Here is a 23,104-nt window from a genome sequence, read left to right on the forward strand (position 1 = left end):
TGATGAGAGTACGGACTTATTTTGTGTTTGGGGGGAGCTGACAGTTTATGTAATCTGAGATAAAAACTAATTTGCAGTTAGCCTAGAAATACCTAGCTATTAAGTCATCATAAAGGTTTATGTTAAACAGCAGCAGAATAAAACTGATAGGAAACTACAGGCCAGTTAGTCTGGTCTCGTGGCTGGAAAGATGTTGGAGTTGATTATTAAGGATGAGGTCTCAGGCTACTTGGAGGCACATGATAAAATAGGCCACAGTCAGCATGGTTTCCTCAAAGGAAAATCTCGCCTGACATATCTGTTGGAATTCTTTGAAGAAGTAACAAGCAGGATAGACAAAGCAGAATTACTGAATGCTGTGTACTTGGATTTTCAGAAGGCCTTTGATAGGTGCCACAGATGAGACTGTTTAACAAGCTACAAGCCCATGGTATCACAGTAACAATTCTAACATTGATAAAGCAGTAGCTGATTGGCAGGGAGGCAAAAAGTGGGAATAAAGGGAGCCTTTTCTGATTGGTTGCTGGTGACTAGTGGTTTTCCGTAGGGCTCTTTGTTGGGACTGCTTCTTTTAACATCATATGTCAGTGAATTGGATAACGGAATTGATGGCTTTGATGCAAAGTTTGTGAATGATATGAAGATAGGTGGAAGGACAGGAAGTAGAGAGGCTGTTTGGCTGGCGGTGACTAATGGTGTTCCACAGGGTCTATATTGGGACCAATTATTTTTACGTTATACGTTAATTATTTGGATGATTGAATTGATGACTTTGTTGCAAAGCTTGCAGCAATAAGAACATTAGGAGAATGGGCAAAGAAGAGGTGGATGGATTACTGTGTCAGGAAGTGTATGGTCATGCACTTTGGTAGAAGAAATGAAAGGGTTGACTATTTTCTAAATGCAGAGAAAATACAAAACACGAGGCACAAAAGAACATGGGGGGGGGTGGGGGGGGCCCTTGTGCAGGATTCCCTGAAGGTTACTTTGCAGGTTAAGTGTGTGTGAAGTAATCACTTCAAGAGGACGAGAATATAAAAGCAAGGATTTTATGCTGAGAATTTATAAAGCACTGGTGAGGCCTCACTTGGAGAATTGTGAGAAGTTTTAGGCCCTTATCAAGGCAGCGGAGGTTTGAGATCAGAGTTTTCCTTTTCCTAGATGAGCTGCCAACCACGGCTGACAAGCCCCATCTGCCGAGTCAACTGATTTTAAGGCACCAGTAACCTATCTTTGCCTCAGTAGAAAGGGTTCTGCCAGACTTAGTAGTTAAGCTGTACGAGAAGGCCAGGAGCTGGACTTGGTTGGCAGCGGCTATTTGAGGTGAATGCCTTTGGGAGCATTTAAAAGGTATGCAGAACCTGTCCCCATTACCACCCCCGGCTATAACAACCCTAAGGAGATGATGAAAGCAGGAAGAACTACAGATCTTTGGATCATTGGGTTCTACCAGAGAAGGTGCAACCTGTATAGACAGGATGATTTGCACCTGAACTGAGGGGGACTAATATCCTAGTGCAAAGTTGAGCTAGTGATGTAAGGTGGAGGGAAGGGTTAAACTAGAGTTGCAGGGGAATGGGAATCAGAGTGCCAGAGCAGATAGTGGAGTGGTTGTGGTAAAAGTTCAGAATAAGGTTTAATAGCACTGACAAATGTAATAAAATTTGTTGTTTTGCACCAGCAACAGAGCACAATTAATAATTAAAAAAAATAAATGACAATATAATCAGGATTCAAGTACATTTATTATCAAATAATGTATAAATTATACAACCTTGAGATTTGTTTGTTCACAGGTAGCCACGAAGGAAGAAACCCAAAATAACCCACTGAAAGCAAAAAAGAATACAAATAAAAGACTAATACCCAATGCACAAGAGAAAAAAAGAATATAATTCATGGTTTCTAGTCCCCATCACCCTGCCCAATTAGTGTAAATCCAGAGGTTCCCAACCTGGGGTACATGGACCCCTTGCTTTATGGTATTAGTCCACAGCATTAAAAAATGTTGGGAAGCCCTAGTTTGCTAGAGCTGTTGGGGTCTCTAGCAAACCTCTCTGCAATTATATTGGTCCTCCTCAAGATCAGGTGCAACCCATCTTCTTTGTACAGGTCATGCCTTCCTCAATAGACATCCGAATGATTCAGAAATATGAAAACTTGCCCCCTGTACCAGTTTCTCTGTGACACATTCATCTGTGAAATCACTTTACTCTGACCCTCTCTTGTGTGTGACTCCAATGATTGCTACCCTGGAGGTCTTACTTTCCATCTTTCTAACTACCTCCCTAAATTCTCTCTTGAGGACCTTCTCGCTTTTCCTACTTATGTCATTGATGCCAATATGTAGCAAGACTTCTGGCAACTCACCAGCCCCCTTTAGAAATATGTAGAGGTTTGCAGACAGTTGCAAAAAACATTAGGTTGTGATAGTTGGTAATTTTAACTTTCCATATATTGACAGGGACTCCCATATTATCAAAGGACTGGGTGAGATAAAGTTTGTCAAATGTGTTCAGGAAAGTTTCCCTAGTTAACCAGCTCTGAGGTCAGAAACACCATCAGACTTAGAGAGTGTTGTGAGAGGTTGCACCAATATTTGTGTAGATTTGCACCTGTGTGTGTTTCTGTGTGTATGTCGGCATGTTCACGTGTGGCAGGTGGCTGTACATGTTTGATTTAGTATGTGTACGAGTGTTGATATGTTGGGGTATGCATGCATGTTTGTGCATATCAGTGTGGAGATAATGTAGGGGAAGAGGACTTTCCAGAGTTGGAGGAATGAGTGCAAGTAAGGCATCCCAGATACTGGGAAGAATGGGAGTGGGCATCCCATAGATGGAGGGCCACAAGAGATAAAGGGAAGATGGAAAGCTATGTACCACAGGTGAGGGTGCAGGGGCAACCCAGAGATGGGACCTGAGTTGGAGGAAAGGTAAGATAGTGATCCAGAGATGGCAGAAAGAGAGTGGGGAGGGGCATGCAGGTGATTGAAGTCCAGAGACAGGAGAAGGGGGTGAGTAAAGAGTCATTCAAGGGTAGGATGATGAGAGAATGGTACATCACAGAGAATGGGGAACTGATAGGAGCGGTTGGGAGCCAGAAAGTGAACAACTAACAGATGGGAGGGTGGGCAGGGAAATCCCAGACAGCGTAGAGGGGCATCCCGAGATGTGGGGAAGCCAGATGATGGGAAAGGAGTCATCTCGGGGATGGGAGGAAGACGTGGAAGGGTGGAAGTTGAGCAACTCAGAAATGGTGTTTACAGGGCTGTGGGTGTTCTGTAGATGGAAGGCAAGGGAAAAGGTGCAGAGTGGAAAAAGAGGCTGGGGGTGTCCCATTGCCGGGTGGTGGTGGGTGGGGCACAGGAGTCCCAGACAGAATGGGAAGGACATCAGAGATCGAGCATGCATTGAGTCGTCTCAGCAATAGGGTGGGACTGGGAATCCAATATATGAAGGGCAGAGACATCCTGAGGCCAGGGTTTGCATTTCAGATAGTGAGAGGGCGAAAAGGGGGTGGAGAGGATTAGAAGAGTGCTTCAGAGTCAGGAAGTGGGGCATAGTGGAGAAGAGGACCCCTCAGGGACTCTGGGGAAGAGGATGGGAAACGGGGTTTCTACATACTGTATGTGGAGAGTAATGATGTTTTGGGATGGGAGTGCCCCAGGCCAGGTATTATGAATGGTGAAAGGAGAGGGAAGGTGATTATAGGTTGGGTGAAATGGCTGACACACGAATGGTGAGCGAGAGGCAGTGCTGGAAGGAGAGGAAATAGGCGTCACAGTCATGGATCAGGAGGGAGACAGGGACATCCCAGAGACAGGCGAGGGAGAAAGGAAAGGGTAATTACAGAGATGCGGGGAAGGAGTGATGGTGAAGTTCCAAAGATGGGGAGGGGATTGCGTCCCAGAAAAGGTGCTTGGTAGTCTCAAGAGAGAATGAGGTTCCAAAAAAAAAAGCAGCAGGAGTGGTCCTTTCCTAAGATGGTAAGGGATTCGGTGTCCAAAGACAGCATTAGGATTGACAGGAGGAGGAAGGGGACATTCCATTGTCAGTGGGGAGGGGTCACCTGGAGTCAAGGAGGGAGTGCAGAAACATGGAGTGAATGTGGGGAAATGAGATGGGGTGAAGGGGCCAACCCAGAGACGAGGGAAGGAGGGAGACTTGGAGACAAGGTAGGGAGTAGGAAATCTTGAGACAAGGGAAAGGGGAGGGAGTAATGGGAGACCATAAGTAATGTGTGGAAGGATGAGAAGCAGAAAGGGGAGAAAAGGCGTGACCCAGAGTCATGGGGGAAGAATGCGGCAATCCAAATGCAGTGGGTCAGGTGGCTCAGAAGTGGCAGGGATGCGGGGGAACAGGGTGGCTCTGAGAAGCATTAGCAGGTGGGAGTAAGGGCAGGTGGAGGGAAAGGGCGACTGTGAGTTAGGGGTGGGAAGCGGGGTACCAAAGGACGGGGGGGGGTGACAACCCAAAAACAGCTTGCAGGACATGGCTATGAGATACAGGATGGAGCTAAGAGGAGGAGGGGTGACCCGCAGACAGGGGTAAACATGGATTTAAAAGTGGTAGGGTAACCCAGTGATCGAAGAGATGAAGGCAGTGGTGAAGTGGTTAGGGAGTCTCAAATTCAGTGGGCAAATGGGTAGAGCAATAGATGGGGGATGCTGGAACTGAGCAATCTAGTGAATTGGGGATGGGTGAGAAAGAATAGGGGCAGCCCAGAAGCAGGGACTTAGGGGGGCATCCAGAGATGTGGGGGAGAGGAAAATAAACAACCTGAAGAAAGGGCTGGGAAGAGGTGTGTGCAACGAGGCACTGACTGGCAAGAGGTGTAACCAAGAGGCTGAGGTGAAGTGGAAGAACAAGGAAACCCAGAGAGCAGTGATACAGGGTTTCAAATCAAAAGGTCGAACTGCTTTATTTCCCTCCATATATGCTGTCTCCAGCAATTTGCGTGTAAATTGTGCAGTTTTGTGTAGATTTACATGCAATTTAAAAATAAAAAAGAACTGATTTAAAGAATGAGATTTAAAATATAAATTATTTATTTATGACAGAACCACAATATTAAACTCTAGTCCAATTAAGGCTCGTGTCATGAAAACAAATCCCTCTCATGACCAGTGACCAGGGTTTGGTTCCAGGTGTGATGAACAGCAATAACTGGCACCTACAGTCACTCTTGAACTTGCAAATGGATTCATTAAACGTGATGGTTAAATATTTAACAGAGCTCTTTAAACTCAATTTGTTGGTGTTTGAGCAGGTGGGATGATTGAGCAAAGCTGTTTGCTCATGAAGGACAGGTGTGCAGCCTCTCAGTGTGAACTCGCTGCCTCAGGCCGTTGGATAACTGTGAATCTGTTCCTACAGTCTGAGCAGTACGGCCTCTCCCCAGTGTGTATCAGCGGAGAGGATTGAGTGAGTCCCTTCCCACAGATGGAGTAGATAAACAGTCACTCCCCACTGTGAACTTGCTAGCATATCTGCATGCGGGAAAAGTGAGGAAACTCTGTCACACAAAGAGCAGCTGAACAGCTTCTTCCCACTGTAAACTCTCTGATGTGCCAACAGCTCAGATAACAGTGAATCCCATCCTACAGATGGAGCAGGATGATGGCTTCCCCCCAATGTGAACTCTGAAGTGTCTTCAGGTTGGACAACTAAATGAATCCCCTCCCGCAGGCACAGCAGCATACTCTCTCTCGGTGGTGTAAACTTCCAGATATACCTTCAGGTAGGATGACTCAGTTTATGTCCAGCCAGACACCTAGCAATAGAGTAGCTTCTCCACAGCATGTACTTGCTGATGATTCTGCCGGATGAAATACTGAATTACATTCCTTCCCACACAGAGCAGGTGCACAAACTTTTTCCCACTGTGAACGCACTGGTATGTCTGCAGCCTGGATGAACACTGAACCCCTTCCCACAATCTGATAGATGAATGATTTTTCCTTGCTGTTAACTCTCTAGTATATCATCAGGTAAGATGACAGAGAATTTCCTACCCCATCCCCCAGCCCCAATGCTTCAAGGAGTTAAGTGTCTGATCTCTGATGAAGTGTTCTCAGGGATCCAATGGGTTTTATTGAACAGTTGTGTCAGAAAACTTCATTTTAGACACAAAGCAGATACACATTTCAAGCTGGGGTGAGATATGCCCACTTTTCCAAGGATTGTCAATTGTTACACAAGACAGAGGGGTTGATTATCATTATAGAGAGAATAGGTGAAACAAAAGTCTCGCTTGGCAGAAGGATCCAGAACTAGATGATGTTCAACAAAAGTGTTTTGCTAAAGTACCAAAGTGAAGGAAGGTGTTTTCATTTTCCCCTTTCAGCTCTAATTGAGATTTTAACTCATTAGATGCTGAACCCAGTTCTTCTTTTAAGCCTTAGTCTTAACTATTCTAGCTATCTACCGAGGTATGGACATCAGCTGCTTCTGTCCAACAGACCTGCTCGCAATGTTCCATTTCAAATGGCAGAAAATTGTGTATCTATTTATCTGGAGGATATATGTGAGTTCTGCATGCAAGATAAACTCAGAACTATTATCTTTCATTTGAGTCCCAATTCCTAAGGTTTTGATAGCAAGATCTCAGTTGTGCCTAGGAGGTCCATCACACTGATTTGTGGATCCGTTTGTCCACTGAATGCACGATTCATATACAGGCACTTAATGTAAAGGAACCCTTAGGAGGTCATGATCACAATATGGTTGAATTCATACTGCAATTTAAGAGGGAGAAGCCTCTCTCTCTCTCTCTCTCTCTCTCTCAAGTCACACGTGTCAGTATCGCAATGGAATAAAGGGAATTACAGATGCATGAGAGAGGAGCTTGCCCAGGTGGATTGGAGGAGGATACTGGTGGGTATGATGGCAGAGCAGAGATGGCTGAAGTTTCTGGGAATAGTTCATAAGACGCAGGATAGATATGTCCCACAGAACAAGTAGTTCTCAAATGGCAGGGGTAGGCAACCGTGGCTGACAAGTAAGTTAAGGACTTCATTAAAGCCAAGGAAAGGGCATATATCTACATGCCTGGGAAGTTGGATGATTGGGAAGCTTTTAAAATCCAACAAAAGGAAACTAAAAAAGTTTTAAGAAAAGGTGAAATATGAGGGCAACTAGCCAATAATATAAAGCAGGACGACCAGAGGTTTTTTCAGTTATATAAGGAGTAACAGGGAGGTGAGTTGATATCAGACCACTGGGAAATGATGCTGGTGAGGTAGTAATGGGGAACAAAGAAATGGCAGATGAACAATGGATACTTTGCATCTTTCTTCACTGTGGAAGACACTAGCAGTGAGCCAGAGGTCCATGAATATCAGGGAGTAGGAGTGAGCGCCATTGCTATTACAAAGGAAAACATGACAGGCAAACTTAAGGTGGATAAGTCACCTGGACCAGGTGGACTACATCCCAGAGTCCTGAGAGAGGTTGCTGAAGAGATAAAAGATGCCATGGTTATGATCTTTCAAGAATCACTTGATTGAGGACTGGAAGATTGCAAATGTCACTCCACTCTTTAAGAAGGGAGGAAGGCAAAAGAAATTACAGGCCAGTTAGCCTAACCTCAGTGGTTGGGAAAGTGCTGGAGTCTATTATTAAGGATGAGGTTTCGAGGTACTTGCAGACTAATGGTAAAATAAGGCAAAGTCAGCATAGTTTCTATCAAGGGAAATCTTGCCTGACAAATCAGTTAAGAGTTCTTCGAGGAAGTAGCAAGCAGGGTGGACAAAGGACAGGCAGTGGATACCATTTACTTGGATCTCCCTACAGTGTTACAGGAAAGATACTGGCATTGGTAGAGGAATGGCTGACAGGCAGGAGGCAGCAAGTGGGAATTCCTAGTTGGCTGCTGGTGACTAGTGGTGTTTCTCACGGGCCAGTATTGGGATCCCTAGTTTTCGCATTGTTTGTCAATGATTTTGATGATGAAATTGATGGCTTTGTGGCAAAGTTTGTGGATGATACAAAGATAGGTGGATGGATAGGTAGTACTGTGAAGCAATATAATTGCAGTAGAACTTAGACAAAATAGAAGAATGGGTAAAAAGTGCAGATGGAATATAGTGTTGGGAAATGTAAGATAATGCATTTTGGTAAAAGGAACAATAGTGTGGACTATTGACTAAATGGGGAGAAGGTTTAAACATCAGAGGTGTAGCGGGTCCTAGGAGTCATTGTGCAAGACTCCTAGAAGGTTTATTTACAGGTTGGTAAGGAAGCAAGTGCAATGTTGGCATTTATTTCAAGAGGAAGAGAATATAAAAGAATATGAAATGCTGAGTCTAAGACACTAGTTAGGCCACATTTGGAGTATTGTCAACAGTTTTGGGCCCCATATCTCAGAAAGAATGTCAAGTCAAGTCAAATCAAATTTATTTATAAAGCACATTTAAAAACAGCTCATGTTGACCAAAGTGCTGCACAAACTATAACAGGTAGCTAAAATGACAAATACAAGAAACACAGATTTAAACATCAAGGCGCTCAGCTTACAGGCACAAAATAAACAACACATGAACCTAGGTACAAGCCAAAAATCAGCCACATCAGGAAGAATCAAACGCTAGTGAATAAAGGTAAGTTTTGAGCCTGGACAAAAGAGTCAATGGAGGGGGCAGATCTGATAGGGAGGGGTATGCTGTTCCAGAGTCTAGGGGCTGCAACAGCAAAGACGTAGTCACCCCTGAACTGAAATTTAGATCGCGGGACAGTCAGGAGCCCCAAGTCAGCCGACCTGAGGGACCTGGAAGTAGAATAACGGGTTAGAAAGTCTGTGATATAGCAGGGGACCAGCACATTTAGGGCTTTATAAACAAACAGGAAAACCTTAAAATCAATTCTAAACTGTACTGGTAACCAGTGGATAGAGGCCAGAATAGAAGTAATATGGTCCCTCGGAGCCTGGCTGCTAAGATCTGGACTAGTTGCAGGCGGGACAGGGATGACTGACTAATCCCAATATACAGGGAGTTGGAGTGGTCCAAGCTGGAGGATATAAGGGCGTGGATGACTTTGAGATCTTTGAAAGAGAGAAATGGCTTGATTTTGGCAATAGTATGAAGCTGGAAAAAACTGGCTTTTACTACTGCATTAACTTGCTCGTCAAACTTACGCGGAATCAAATATCACACCAAGATTTTTAACATGGGTTTTGACAAGGGTGGACAGGTTACCAAGACTGTTGGTAATCACTTTGATGGAGTCACGGGGTCCAAATGGGATAACTTCAGACTTGCCTTCATTCAGCTGTAGGAAGCTTTGTGCCATCCAACACTTTATGTCCTCAAGGCAGTTCACGAGGCTGACTAGATTTGACTGGTCGTTTGGTTTCAAGGGAAGATAAAGCTGTGTGTCGTCAGCATAACAATGGAAGGAAATGTGTTTTTGAATGATTTGGCAGAGGGGAAGCATGTATACAGAGAAAAGAATGGGACCTAGGATGGAACCTTGTGGGACATCACAGGAGAAACTAGCTGGGGAAGAGAAACATCTGCCTATGTTGACGGAGAAGCTTCTATTTTTGAAGTAGGATGTGAACCAGTTCAAGGCAGTGCCATAAACACTAATCCCGTACCGGAGACGGTCTATTAAAAAGGCAGGATCCACAGTATTAAACGCTGTGCTGAGGTCAAGAAGAATTAGGATGGCAGAGTCACCTGAGTCGGTAGAGAGGAGGAGATCATTGTGAGGAGATCATTGTACACTTTCAGCAGGGCAGACTCTGTGCTACGATAAGCCTTAAAATCTGACTGAAATCTTTCCAGGATGTTGTTTTGGTGTAGGTAGGGCAGCAATTGACTAAGAATAACCTTTTCAAGAACCTTTGACAGGAATGGAAGTTTAGAAATAGGACTGTAGTTACTGGGTAAGGTAGGGTCTAAGTTGGGTTTTTTCAGGAGGGGCTGGCCCATGGCACACTTGAAGCAGGTTGGAATGGTACCAGTAGCCAGGGAACTGTTCATAATAGAGAGGATGCTGGGACCGGTTATGTCAAAGGCATCCTTCAGGAGGGCAGTGGGGGACAATGTCAAGGGGGCAGGTTTCAGGTTTCATGGCAGTGTCATTGAAGCAAGTTCAAAGGATGTTCACAAGGATGATTCTGGGAAAGAAGGGGTTAACATATGAGGACTGCTTGGCATCTTTGGTCCTATACATTGGGATTTAGAAGAATGCGTGAGCATCTCATTGAAACCTACCCAATGTTGAGGACTTTGATAGTGTGGATGTAACCATATATAACCATATAACAATCACAGCACGGAAACAGGCCATCTCGGCCCTCCTAGTCCGTGCCGAACGCTTAATCTCACCTAGTCCCACCTACCCGCACTCAGCCCATAACCCTCCACTCCTTTCCTGTCCATATACCTATCCAATTTTACCTTAAATGACACAACTGAACTGGCCTCTACTACTTCTACAGGAAGCTCATTCCACACAGCTATCACTCTCTGAGTAAAGAAATACCCCCTCGTGTTTCCCTTAAACTTTTGCCCCCTAACTCTCAAATCATGTCCTCTCGTTTGAATCTCCCCTACTCTCAATGGAAACAGCCTATTCACGTCAACTCTATCTATCACTCTCAAAATTTTAAATACCTCGATCAAATCCCCCCTCAACCTTCTACGCTCCAATGAATAGAGACCTAACTTGTTCAACCTTTCTCTGTAACTTAAGTGCTGAAACCCAGGTAACATCCTAGTAAATTGTCTCTGCACTCTCTCTAATATATTGATATCTTTCCTATAATTCGGTGACCAGAACTGTACACAATATTCCAAATTTGGCCATACCAATGCCTTGTACAATTTTAACATTACATCCCAACTTCTGTACTCAATGCTCTGATTTATAAAGGCCAGCGTTCCAAAAGCCTTCTTCACCACCCTATCTACATGAGACTCCACCTTCAGGGAACTATGCACTGTTATTCCTAGATCTCTCTGTTCCACTGCATTCCTCAATGCCCTACCATTTACCCTGTATGTTCTATTTGGATTATTCCTGCCAAAATGTAGAACCTCACACTTCTCAGCATTAAACTCCATCTGCCAACGTTCAGCCCATTCTTCTAACCGGCATAAATCTCCCTGCAAGCTTTAGATGTAGAGAGGATGTTTCTTATTGAGGGACAACCTTTTTAGAACTGAGGTAAGGAGTAATTTTTTTTAGCCAGGGTAGTGAATCTGTGGAATGTTCTGCCACAGACTGTGGTGGAAGCCAATTCTGTGGGTATATTTAAGGCAGAAGTCGATAGTTTTCTGAACATCAGGACATCAAGGGATATGGCAAGAAGGCAGGTGCATGGGATTGAGTGGGATCCAGGATCAGCTATGATGGAATGGTGGAGCAGATTTGATTAGCTGAATGGCCTAATTCTGCTCCTACTCCTGTCATATGGGTGCCTTTCGACACAACTTGGGACTCTCGGCACCTGCACACTTGATTCGCAGTGATAGTACATTCTGAAGCTCAGATTTCTGGATAAGATCATTACTATTGAAAGCATTTACAAGCAACGACTCCCCTCTGCCAAATGGTACCAATGCAGTCAATATGTCTATGAGAACTCAGTGGCCGGCTGAATGCAGGAAGCTTCCACAAGCAATATTATCAATGTTAACAGGCATTGTCAGTAGTCAAATTAACCAAGTTTTTTCCCTGTCAGCTTCCAAATGTTGCTACTGTCTTTCATTGCTACACCTTTGCCCCCACCCCCTGGCTGTTTCCACAGTCATCATCATATGCCCAAAAACTCTGCCCTGCGCTGACTTGTCTCTGATTTCTGGCCCTGCTCCATTCAATATCCAACTGAAGGTTCCCCAACTAATGCTTTCAGATGTTAGAGGACACTGGTGTATCCTAACAACCCAGCAGTGTGAGACACATCCCTTTAGAAGCTTTGAGAATGACCTATAATATCGAAAAGAGCAGGGATTAATGAGGTTCTTTACCAATGTAATTTTGCCTCATCGCAGAGATTTGAGGGATGAAGAGTATTTCAGGCATAAATGCAGTCAGCAGAAAGACATGCAGGAAAATTAAGGGATACCTCTTCACCCACAGTGGTGACCATCATCATAGGGAGAGCTAGGAGTGAACAGTAGGGAAGGATTTAAAAGGACTGTTGTAGAACAGAAACACTGGCAGGGACCAGCTGGGCTGAGTAGACTCCCTGGTGTACACTGGGTATTTTAAACCTGAAACACAGTTTAAAATAAAACTGATTTATTTGCACAGATCCAGAAACTCCTCTCCCATTGAAAGTGAACATTACCAGAATAAATTTGTTTTATGCCCAGTGGCCAGGGTGCAGAAATGGCTGTGTTGAACAGCAGCAATAATTGCAGAGTGCGACACTGATTAAGTTTTAAGGGAATTGGGGGACTAAGAAATGATTCTCGGATTCTTGTAAATAACGGGTTAAAATTAAGTGCCAGCTTGTGTGTGCTCCATTCTGGAGAGTGTGCAATGTTTGTCCTTCGCTGAAGAATCTGCCTTCAGTTTGTTTAGATTAACAACTCACAGCTGTCCCTTTGGGCATACTATGTCTCACAGTTTCGCACCACTGAACTAAACTCCCTCCTTGCTTCTAATGAAAGGGAGTAACTGATAAAGACTGGACAGAACATTCCTTTATTTTAATTAAAGCTCTGATTTAGTTATCTAAGTAATTAAATTTTGCTTCAACAGACCTGGTGAAGAATACTAGTTTCTCTAAGTGCTCTTTGTTTCCTAGTTCTATAAATTGTGTCGTTTCTGCATGTTAGTCAGAAGCTTGTCACGAGAGGAGAGAGGGGGAGGGGGAGAGGGGGAGAGAGAGAGAGAGAGAGGTGTAGAGAGGTATTCTGTCTCCCTGATGTTTGGCCCCAGGCTTTTCGCCGGCTGTGTTTGAACAAATAAACTGGTGAAAGGATAAAGTAAAGAACTGTGTGTGTTGTGGTTATTGGTTCCGGCAAATTTAAGTTTACAACACCAGCAGTCATTTTTGAAGTTGCTTCTCCATTGAGCAACCGTGATGGTCAAATATCCGGCATGCAGCTTATTTAAACTTTCCCCCAGTGTGAACTCTATAGTGCATCACAAGGTTGGATGAATGAGTGAATCCCTTGCCACATTCAGAGCAGGTAAACGGCCTCTCTCCAGTGTGAATTCGGTAGTGCGCCACAAGGGTGGATGACTGAGTGAATCCCTTCCCACATTCAGAGCAGGTGAACGGCCTCTCCCCAGTGTGAACTCGCTGGTGTATCTGCAGGCTGGATGACTGAGTAAATGCCTTACCACAGTGTGAGCAGGTGAACGGCCTCTCTCCAGTGTGAACTCGTTGATGTACCTTCAGTTGAAATGACCGAGTGAATCCCTTCCCACATTCTGAGCAGATGAATGGTCTCTCTCCAGTGTGAACTGACTGGTGTGTCTGCAGGTGAGATGAGCGAGTGAATCCCTTCCCACAGTCTGAGCAGGTGAACGGCCTCTCCCCTGTATGAACTCGCTGGTGTATCTGTAGGTGAGATGACCGGGAGAATCCCTTCCCACAGTCTGAGCAGGAGAATGGCCTCTCTCCAGTGTGAATTGACTGGTGCGCCAATAGGTCAGATGAGCGAGTGAATCCCTTCCCACATTCAGAGCAGGTGAATGGCCTCTCCCCAGTGTGAACTGACTGGTGGGCCAATAGGTCAGATGACTGACTGAATGCCTTTCCACATTCGGAACAGGTGAATGGCTTCTCCCCAGTGTGAACTCGCTGGTGTAGTTTCAATTGAAATGACCGAGGAAATCCCTTCCCACATTCCGAGCAGGTGAATGGCATCTCCCCAGTGTGAACTGACTGGTGTGCCAATAGGTCAGATGACCGAGAGAATCCTCTCCCACAGTCTGAGCAGGTGAATGGTCTTTCCCCAGTGTGAACTCGCTGATGTACATTCAGTTGAGATGACCGAGCGAATCCCTTCCCACAGTCTGAGCAGATGAATGGTTTTTCCTCAGTGTGAACTGACTGGTGTGCATGTAGGTTGCATAACTGAGTGAATCCCTTCCCACACACTGAACAGGTGAACGGTCTCTCCCTAGTGTGAACTTGCTGGTGTCTCTGTAGGTGGGATGACTGAGTGAATCCCTTCCCACAGTCTGAGCAGGTGAATGGCCTCTCCCCAGTGTGAACTCGCTGATGCACCTTCAGTTGAGATGAATGAGGAAATCCTTTCCCGCAGTCTGAGCAGGTGAACGGCCTCTCCCCAGTGTGAATTCGCTGATGCACCTTCAGTTGAGATGAGTGAAGAAACCCCTTCCCACAGTCTGAGCAGGTGAATGGCATCTCCCCAGTGTGAACTGACCGCTGTGTCTGCAGGTGGAATTAGTGAGTGAATCCTCTCCCACAGTCTGAGCAGATGTGCGGCCTGCTCCCAGTGTGAAATGCGTCAGCAGGTCAGATGGCTGAGGAATCCCTTCCCACAGATCCAACAGTTCAAAGGTCCCTCTCCCTTGTGAACTTACTGGTCTGTCTGTGGGTAGATTAAGTGAGTGAATCTCTTCCCGGATGTGGAACAAGTGAACAGCCTCTCACCAGTGTGAATTTTCAGATGGATCTTCAGCTTGGATGACAGAATGACTTGCTTCCCGTAGTCAGAACAGGTGAACGATCTCACTATGGTGTGAACTTGCTGATGTATCTTCTCGGCAAATGACTGAGTAGATCCCTCCCATACAAAGAATAGGTAAGTGATACCTCTTCTTGGGTGATTCATCAAGTCTGATGTCAGATGCAGTGAATCCCTTGCAGTATCAATGCAGATGAAGAACTGATCTCCAGTGAACAAATGCTGGCGTGTTCTCAGCACCCCGGTTCCAGTGGATTTCACTGAGTTACAACAGAAAACTTCATTTCAGACACAAAGCACCTTCCCATCTGGGATGAGATAGTTCTTCTCCAAAGACTGACAACATTTATATTGGCATTTCAAAGGAAGTATCCAGACAGCGACAGCAAAAGCGATGTGCTGTGGTGTTTGACGCTCCCATGGATAAATACTTTGCCGTTACTAACCTGTAAAAAGATTTACAAAAAGGCATCAATGAGTGAAGGGTTGCATTTCAGATGAGATAATTTTAGCCTTTGTGCTGTGCTCTGACATCACTGAGGTTCAACCCAAGTTAGAAGAATTACTCCTGATCTTCTAACTGGGCACAGCACAAGCATCCAGACTGACCATTCAGTTATCTACTTTTCTGACTGTATCAGATGGGCCTTTCCTGCCCATCTTCAAACTGTGACATTGGCTAAGTTTGTCTCTCACCATTAGTACTGTTTCAAGTACTGCTCATGACCCCACAGCACTACATAAGCACACATGATACAGGTTTCCCCCACTATCTGAAGATAGAGCTATGAAATGGTTCGTAAGCCGGAATGTCGTAAAGTGAATAAGCAATTACCATTTATTTATATGGGAAAATTTGTGAGCGTTCCCACACCAAAAAATAACGTAAAAATCATGCCAAATGTGATGAGCAAACCAAGCTAAGTTGGGGTCCAGAGCTGACCCCCCCCCCCCCCCCCCCCCGTGAACTATGCTGCTAATGAGAGAGAGAGAGAGGGGGAGAGAGAGAGAGAGAGAGAGAGAGGGAGAGGGAGAGGGAGAGGGAGAGGGAGAGGGAGAGGGAGAGGGAGAGGGAGAGGGAGAGGGAGAGGGAGAGGGAGAGGGAGAGGGAGAGGGAGAGGGAGAGGGAGAGGGAGAGAGAGAGAGAGAGAGAGAGAGAGAGAGATGATTTAATATTATGGCTCCTTGGCTGAGTGTTTACCTTTGCTACAAGATCACTTTCTTCACCTGCTTCTTAGATTCTTGCAGAGACAGCAAGGAGGACCGGCCTGATGGACGGCTGCTGCCCTGCGGAGGGGAGATAAAAATCAGGTCGGCGAAGACACAGGCAGAAACACCATGGGACACTGAAAGAGCATTGTGCACCCACGTGAAGGTGGGGGTTTGGAGGATGGATTCGGGGGAAATTCGGTACCGAGGCCGTACCGTTGCATAAAATAATTTTGAAATGTGACTTAGTATCCGGACCAGTCACGATAGGGGTGCGGTCTGCACTCCCGATATGCGATGTGGATGTCTTACTCGGTAATGACCTTGCAGGTGGGGATGTGTACTCAGCAGTGAAGCTAATGAACAAGCCTGTAAGTGCTGAGGACCCGCCCATAGATTCTGAAGTTTATACCGCCTGCGCAGTAACCCGAAGCATGTCGAGAAAGGCTGCTGAGACAAACACTAATTTAGCTGAGACAAACCTTGATTTAGATGAGACGTTTTTACCGTTCCTGAGCAAACAGGATGTAGAGGAGAGTAAGGCTGAGGAAAGTAAGAGGGACGAGGCAGATTTATCGTTGTCAAGGAAAGAATTTGCGAAGGAACAGAGCAAAGATGGGAACAGATGTGGCAGCTGGAAGGTCCAGTGTTGGACACTGATGATTTATATAGCTTGAAAGGGTTGTTTACAATTGAAGAATTTAAGTGTGTTCCCGATAATGGAAGGGCATTCTGAGATGAAAAGGATGCCGCTACCTTGAGGGAGTCTGCTGGGTTAGCAGACGAGGTTGTTTTAACCTGCAAGGTTGAGTTTACTCCGGATGGGAGTTGCCCAGAGAGTAGCTGGGAGGATCAGGGGAACCTGGAATTTGAAACTAGGACTGGTATTGAAAACCTAGAAGGTTTGCCTGTGTTCAGGTTGTTGAGGTACCTGTGGATTCACAAGGTACTGAACCTGGTGTTGAGGCTTAGGAAAGGTCTGAGGTGTCTGACTTGGTTAAAAAGGAATGCAGTCCTTTTGTGTTAGATGGACTTGGTTCAGTGAGTAAGGGATTAACCCTGGCACCAGTGGAAAGTGAGGATTCTCAGTCACTTGTGTTAGAAGATGTTCTAAAAGTTAGTGATGAGATAAAAGCTGGTGATGTGAATATTATTGAAGATATTGAGAAAAGTGTTACTGGACTTTTGAATCAGGTAAATTTAAAGTCTGGAGTGGTTTCAGGACCGTTGACCATACTGAAGGGACAGTGGTTTGGTAACACGGTGCCTGCTAGTCTATTACAGTTTGTTTTTGGAATTTAAAGATAAACAACTCGGTGATGTCGTTCAAGTTTGTGATTTGGAGAGACCATCTGCTGGTGTTATTATGGAAACTAATAGAATTAAATATCTTGAAGATAAAATTAATGACTTGCTTAAAATTAATGAGTTGTTTGGAAGTTCGGCAAATGGGCTAAGTCTGCAAAACATTGGTGATAAGCTAGCACCTGTGCAGGGAGTCCATGAAGGCCTTATTCGAGCTGGTAAGCAAGCTGATCACGTGATGGTTAAGTGTTCTGTTTCAAAGTGGAAAAGGGACAATGGTTGTCCAGGCGCCACTTTGAATAACAGGATTTGGTTTTGCAGGAATTTGACTTTTTTTTGACAAAGCTTGTGAAAGATAAAGACAATATCACAGTAGATTGACTGTTTCAACATTAAGTTTAAAAGTGAACTAGTATTTGTATACGCTTCTGGAATGTGTTACATGATAATCACACATGTATTGGTTCAAACTCTGTAATATACACCTAAGTTAAAAATTATTCCACTGTAGAGAAAGAATTACTCTCGCTGATTCTGGCTTTACAGCATTTGGAAGTTTACGTTTGTCCTGCACAGAAGCCACTAATAGTTTATACTGACCACAATCCATTGGTATTTTTGACTAACATGAAGGATAAGAACAAAAGGTTGCTAAATTGGAGTCTGATATTCCAAGAATATGATGTGAAGATAAAACATGTAAAAGGGATTGACAATGTAATTGCTGATTGTTTATCTAGATGTTAGATTTGAAATTATATCTGTGTTACTCTGTTGATTGATGACTACCTATGTATATTAGACTCTGTAATGTGCATTCATGTTTAAATTTTTACCCCCCCTTTAAAAATTTCCTAAAAGGGTGGGGGTGTGATGAGCAAACCAAACTAAGATGACCCCCCTGTGAACTATGCTGCTTATGGAGGGGGAGAGACATGATTTAATATTATGGCTCCTTGGCTGAGTGTTTACCTTCGCTACAAGGACACTTTCTTTGCCTGCTTGTTAGATTCTTGCAGAGACAGCAAGGCAGGACCGGCCTGATAGATGGCAAGTGCCCTGCGGAGGGGAGATAAAAGCAGGTCTGCGAAGACGCAGGCAGACACACCACAGGACACTGAAAGAGCGTTGTGCACCCACATGAAGGTGGGGGTTTGGAAGATCGATTCAGGGGAATCGATCAGGGGCTCACAGTGTGTGAGGGTGCAACCGGTGGGGACTTGTTTGTGTGTCCACCCTTGCCTGGGTGACAGGTCTACCACTGAAGAACGGTCGTATTGGGGGGGGGGGGGGTGTCACAGTCAGTGACCATAACCAACAGGAAGATAACAGAAGGTTCCAATGCAATGGCATCACCTCTCTCTCTCCAACGTTACACCAGCAACTACCTCGACCTAAACTGAACAGAACTCTTCACCATCGTAAGACTATCCATTTACCCCAGACTTTTAAAGAGATTGGTTTTGATTCCTATTTCCACACTTCTGTATATATCATTGCTAACCTGTTTCATATATTTGCATTTTTATAGTACTGTATTACTTAGTTTACTAATAAACACTTAGTTACAGTAATACCAGACTCCAATGTGTATTCAATTTCTGCTGGTTCGGTAACCCGGTCACGGGGTACGTGACACAAATAACACATAAAACCTAAAATAACAGTAACATATAGTAAAAGCAGGAATGATATGATAAATACGCAGCCTATATAAAGTAGAAATATTCTTCTGCAATCACTGCAGCACTGTCTAGCATAGCGAAAATCTCACGCAAGCACTCTCTCCAGTAACCTTTAACTTATGAAGCTGCCATATCATATCAGATAACACAAACACATAAAAATGCACAGCCTATATAAAGTAGAAATAATGTATGTATAGTGTAGTTTCACTTACCGGAATTGGGAAGACAGCGAGCACACTGATGATGGTGTGTTAGGCTGAATCGTCGGAGGTTGGTTTGGTGGGAGGTAGAGGAGACTGGGGTGTCATCTTGCTAACGGATGCACAAAATAAATAGAGATAAAGCACAGATACTCACAGGCACGCGTTTAAGCAATGGCGGCTAGAATGTAACTAATGCAGGTCTTTTGAAACAGCCAGGTGTCGTAAAGCGAACATTTTGAAAAACGGGGTGTCATTGTATTCTATACAAGAGCGACGGAGGATGAGAAGTGACCAGACAGAGGTGTACAAGATGATGAGGGGTGTTGATCGTGTGGATAGTCAGAAGTTTTTCCCAGGGCCGAATGGTTGCCACAAGAGGACACAAGTTTAAGGTGCTGGGGAGTAGGTACAGATTTGCCAGGGTTAAGTTCTTTACTCAGAGAGCAATGTGTGCGTGGAATGGGCTGCCGGCAAAGGGTCTTTTGAGAGACTTTTGGATAGGTACATGGAACTTGGAAAAATAGAGGGCTATGGGTAAGCCTAGTAATTTCTAAGGTAGGGTCATGTTCAGCACAACTTTGTGGGCCGAAGGGCCTGTATTGTGCTGTAGGTTTTCTGTATTTCTATTTAAGAGAAAATCTGCAGATGTTGGAAATCAAAGTAACACACACAAAATGCTGGAGGAACTCAGCACGCCAGGCAGCACCTATGGAAAAGAGTAAACGGTTGATCTTTCAAGCCAAGACCCTTCATCTGGACTGATATTACATGGCTGATCCTGGAGACTTTGTAACTACCTGACCTCTGCTTCAGGTGACTGGTGGCAGTGAACTAATCAATGGCAATGCCAATGAAGGGAAGGGCAGTACTATTTTTCAATGGAATGTGGCACTTTGATGTGAAAGCTGCAGGTCACTAGATACACAGGACAAAGATGTTTGATATCATTATATACCCAGAGAGAACAAGACAAAGATGATCACCTCAAGAACTAAAACTGATGAAAGGGTTTTTCCCATATGACATTCCAGACATTCACATTGGTTGGAAGTAGCTTCTTCATCTGAGATTAACGCAGAGTTGTATTTTTGTTCCGAATTCCTAATCCTTGAATTTAGGTAGCTGAAACTCGGTAGTGGAAGACAAATACAAGCACTCCCATTTCCTCCCCTTGCGCTTCTAAACAAATGGGCAAAGAGCCGGAAGTGTTACCCATGGCCGCCAATATACCCAGAAATCCCCACGCAGCAGATACTCATCTGTTCGCCACAGTCCCATCGATGCGCATGCGCTCCAGAAATGGCGCCAGCACCTACGCCCAACACAGAAAGCTACATGGGGCCCGGATATAGACTGTGGCCTCACCGGAGGAAAAAGACCAACTCTACGCCGGGTTTGACAGGTCACGGTGTGTGCAAAGCTGGCAGCAATTGTCCCTCAAACGCAGTGCGAAAGCGGGTGTAAATTTTATCATTTAAGAAAAATCAGCGCCCGAGGTTAGTTCCACTCCTACCTACTGCCGATTCTCCAGAGCCTTTTATCCGCTGCGCGCATGCGCATTTTCTGGGCTAACAGCGACGCGCCTGCGCATTTGATCGTTGGGTCATTGACGGCGAATTCTGAAGCACGGAGATTTCTGGGTAAGCAAGGTGCCATTAATGGCTTCTGCAAGCACCTGTTTCCTCATGCCTCAAACCAGACCAAGTTTTTAATGTAGAACACTCAACAGCTACTTTAGTGCAGCACGCTTCCACAAACAATATACTCAATATCAACAGATATTCTGTGTATCAAATATCAAAATCCAACTCACTTAAAATGGGATACATCCTGAACCATTTACTGCCAGAATTTCTTTATAACCATATTATCCTCAATCTGCTGAGGGACAGATCAATGTCTCTCAGGTCTGGCGACCAAATAAGATACAAGAAATCCTGGTACGGTCTTACAGTGGCAATTATAGACCAAACCCCCTCCCCCTCTTTCTGCCTCTCCCTCCTTCCCTTCCTGCCTCTCATCCTCTCTTTCAACCTTGTCTCTCTCTCTCTGCCCCTCTCTCTTTCTACCTCTCTCTCTCTCTTACTCTTTCTGACTCATTCTCCCTCTGTTTCTGCCTCTCACCCTCTCTTTCTGGCTGCCCCTCTCTCTACTTCTCACCTGCACTCCTTACACATCTCCTCTTCCTGCCTCTCTCTCCCTCTTTTTCCTTCTTATTTCTGCCTCTCACTTTACCTCTCACTTTCTCTCTTATACCTCTTGCTCACTGTCTCTCAGTTTCTTTCTGCTCCTCTCTCTATCTGCCTGTCTCTCTCTTGCTCTTTCTGCCCCTCTCTCTTTCTGCTCTCATCTCTTTCTCCCTTTACCCCTCTCTACCTCTTCTCTCTTTCCATCTTCCTCTCTCTGCCCCCTCTGTCTTTCTACCTCTCCCTTTCAATATCTCTTTGCTCTCTTTCTCTTCCTCCCTCGCTGTTTCTCCCACCCACTCTCCATCTCTTTCTGCCTCTCACTTTCTCTCTGCCTCTCTCTTCCTGTCTCCCACTCTCTTTACATCTCTCTCTTTCTCCAAGCCCACACACACTCCCTACTTGTACAAAGAACTATGTACAAGTAGGGAGTGATCTTTTCTTTTACAACAGATTCATTGATTTGTGAGAATAAAATCAGGCCTATGAGGCATTATGTAGTTAAACCATTTTTCCCAGTATGAATCAAATTGTTCAAGCTTATGATTAACAGATGCTGTTATCTTCTCCATTTTGTAAATGTCCATTGTAATTTCCATCCATGTATTTAAAGTTGGGCTCTCCTGTGATAACCATTTCCTAGTAAGAGTCTTTTTACCAGCCACCAACAGTATATTCATTAAATATTTATCTCTTTTCAACCATTCTTGAGGTATATATCCAAAATATATGGTCTTACTCTCCAAGGGTATTTCACATTTAAAGATGTCTTGTAGGGCATTGTGTATCCCACTCCAATAGTTTTTGATAACAGGGCAGTCCCAAAAAATATGATAATGATTTGCATTTTGATTTCCACAATTTCTCTAGCAAACAGGGAGGTTACTATCATAATGAGATTTCTGAGAGAGTGTAATAAAATATCTTATCAAGTTTTTCCATCCAAACTCCCTCCATTTCTGTGAACTGGTACACTTCCATTGATAACTCCATATTGTTGTCCATTCTTCCTCAGATATAATTGTCCCTCCTTCCTTCTCCCATTTTGTTTTAATGTATGAAGTCGAATGTGTTTTAAGATTTGACAACCCCTTATACATGCTTGAAATGATTCTACTACCATTATCTGAATTATATGCTTTTCTAAAGAGCTCTATCAAGCATGTATTTGCCTTGGTTACATTTTTAAGCATCTTATTGTCGCATCTGTAAATACCGATAAAAATCTTGTTTTTCTAATAAATTCTCTTTAAGCATTTCAAAACTGAACAGTGTTCCTTCTTTCATTATGTTGCAAAGAACTGTTATTCCTTTAGCTGTCCAGTCTTTAAATCTAGCATCCAATTTATTTGGTGTAAAATCTGAGTCAAATGCACTCCATTTAAGAATTGCAATATCTCCCTCTAGATTATATTCTTTTATAGTAGTTTTCCATATTTTAAGAGTCAATTTCACCCATGGGTTATCAATTCTGTTTATGTACCTTTGCAGGTTGTTATCAGCCAAAATTGCTTGTATGTGGATGGGAAGTACCCGCTCCTCAATGTTTTTCTGTTGAGTGTCATATGATGGGTTGCACCAACATATCACAGCTCTCAAATGTGCTGCAAAATAATAATCTCTAAGAGTAGGTAGGCCCCATCCCCCCTTTTCCTTTGCTAATTGCAAAGCTTTGAGATGAACTCTAGGCCTTTTACCCTGCCAAATATACCTTGATAGCATCCATTCATTGAATTGATTTTGATTAATCCCTATTGGTAGGGTCTGAAAGAGATATAACAGTCTGGGCAGTATATTCATTTTAATAGACTCAATCCTTGAACTGAGACTGAAAAAAGGAATCAGGTTCCATCTTGCCAAATCTTCATTAATTTTTTTATATAAAGGCTG

The 23,104-nt window shown here is 44.2% G+C and overlaps 1 protein-coding gene across 4 annotated transcripts; it reads right to left on the reverse strand.

Moving 5' to 3' along the window:
• Positions 1 to 1,740: 1,740 nt before the first annotated feature.
• Positions 1,741 to 20,594, reverse strand: LOC140716375 (uncharacterized). Of its 4 annotated transcripts, XM_073029057.1 has the most exons (5): positions 20,542 to 20,594; positions 19,038 to 19,137; positions 15,825 to 15,910; positions 13,308 to 15,069; positions 1,741 to 1,829 (listed from the first exon to the last, which is right to left on the reverse strand). In XM_073029057.1, exons 4-5 carry the CDS (start codon positions 14,338 to 14,340, stop codon positions 1,750 to 1,752), a joined length of 1,113 nt encoding a protein of 370 aa, XP_072885158.1. In that variant the 5' UTR covers positions 14,341 to 15,069; positions 15,825 to 15,910; positions 19,038 to 19,137; positions 20,542 to 20,594; the 3' UTR covers positions 1,741 to 1,749. The 4 variants fall into 4 exon arrangements, with proteins under 4 accessions (XP_072885158.1, XP_072885155.1, XP_072885156.1 ...); XM_073029054.1 differs by lacking the exon at positions 1,741 to 1,829 and having other exon boundaries at positions 8,383 to 15,069; XM_073029055.1 differs by lacking the exons at positions 1,741 to 1,829; positions 20,542 to 20,594 and adding an exon at positions 20,012 to 20,279 and having other exon boundaries at positions 8,383 to 15,069.
• Positions 20,595 to 23,104: the final 2,510 nt, after the last annotated feature.

Source organism: Hemitrygon akajei, chromosome 25 (assembly GCF_048418815.1).
Source record: "Hemitrygon akajei chromosome 25, sHemAka1.3, whole genome shotgun sequence".
In the NCBI taxonomy this organism is placed as follows: Eukaryota; Metazoa; Chordata; class Chondrichthyes; order Myliobatiformes; family Dasyatidae; genus Hemitrygon; species Hemitrygon akajei.

What these genes read in the sequence shown, in the direction of transcription:
- LOC140716375 (XM_073029056.1), bottom strand. Translation starts at nt 14,340, where the DNA reads ATGCCATTCACCTGCTCAGACTGTGGGAAGGGGTTTCTTCACTCATCT.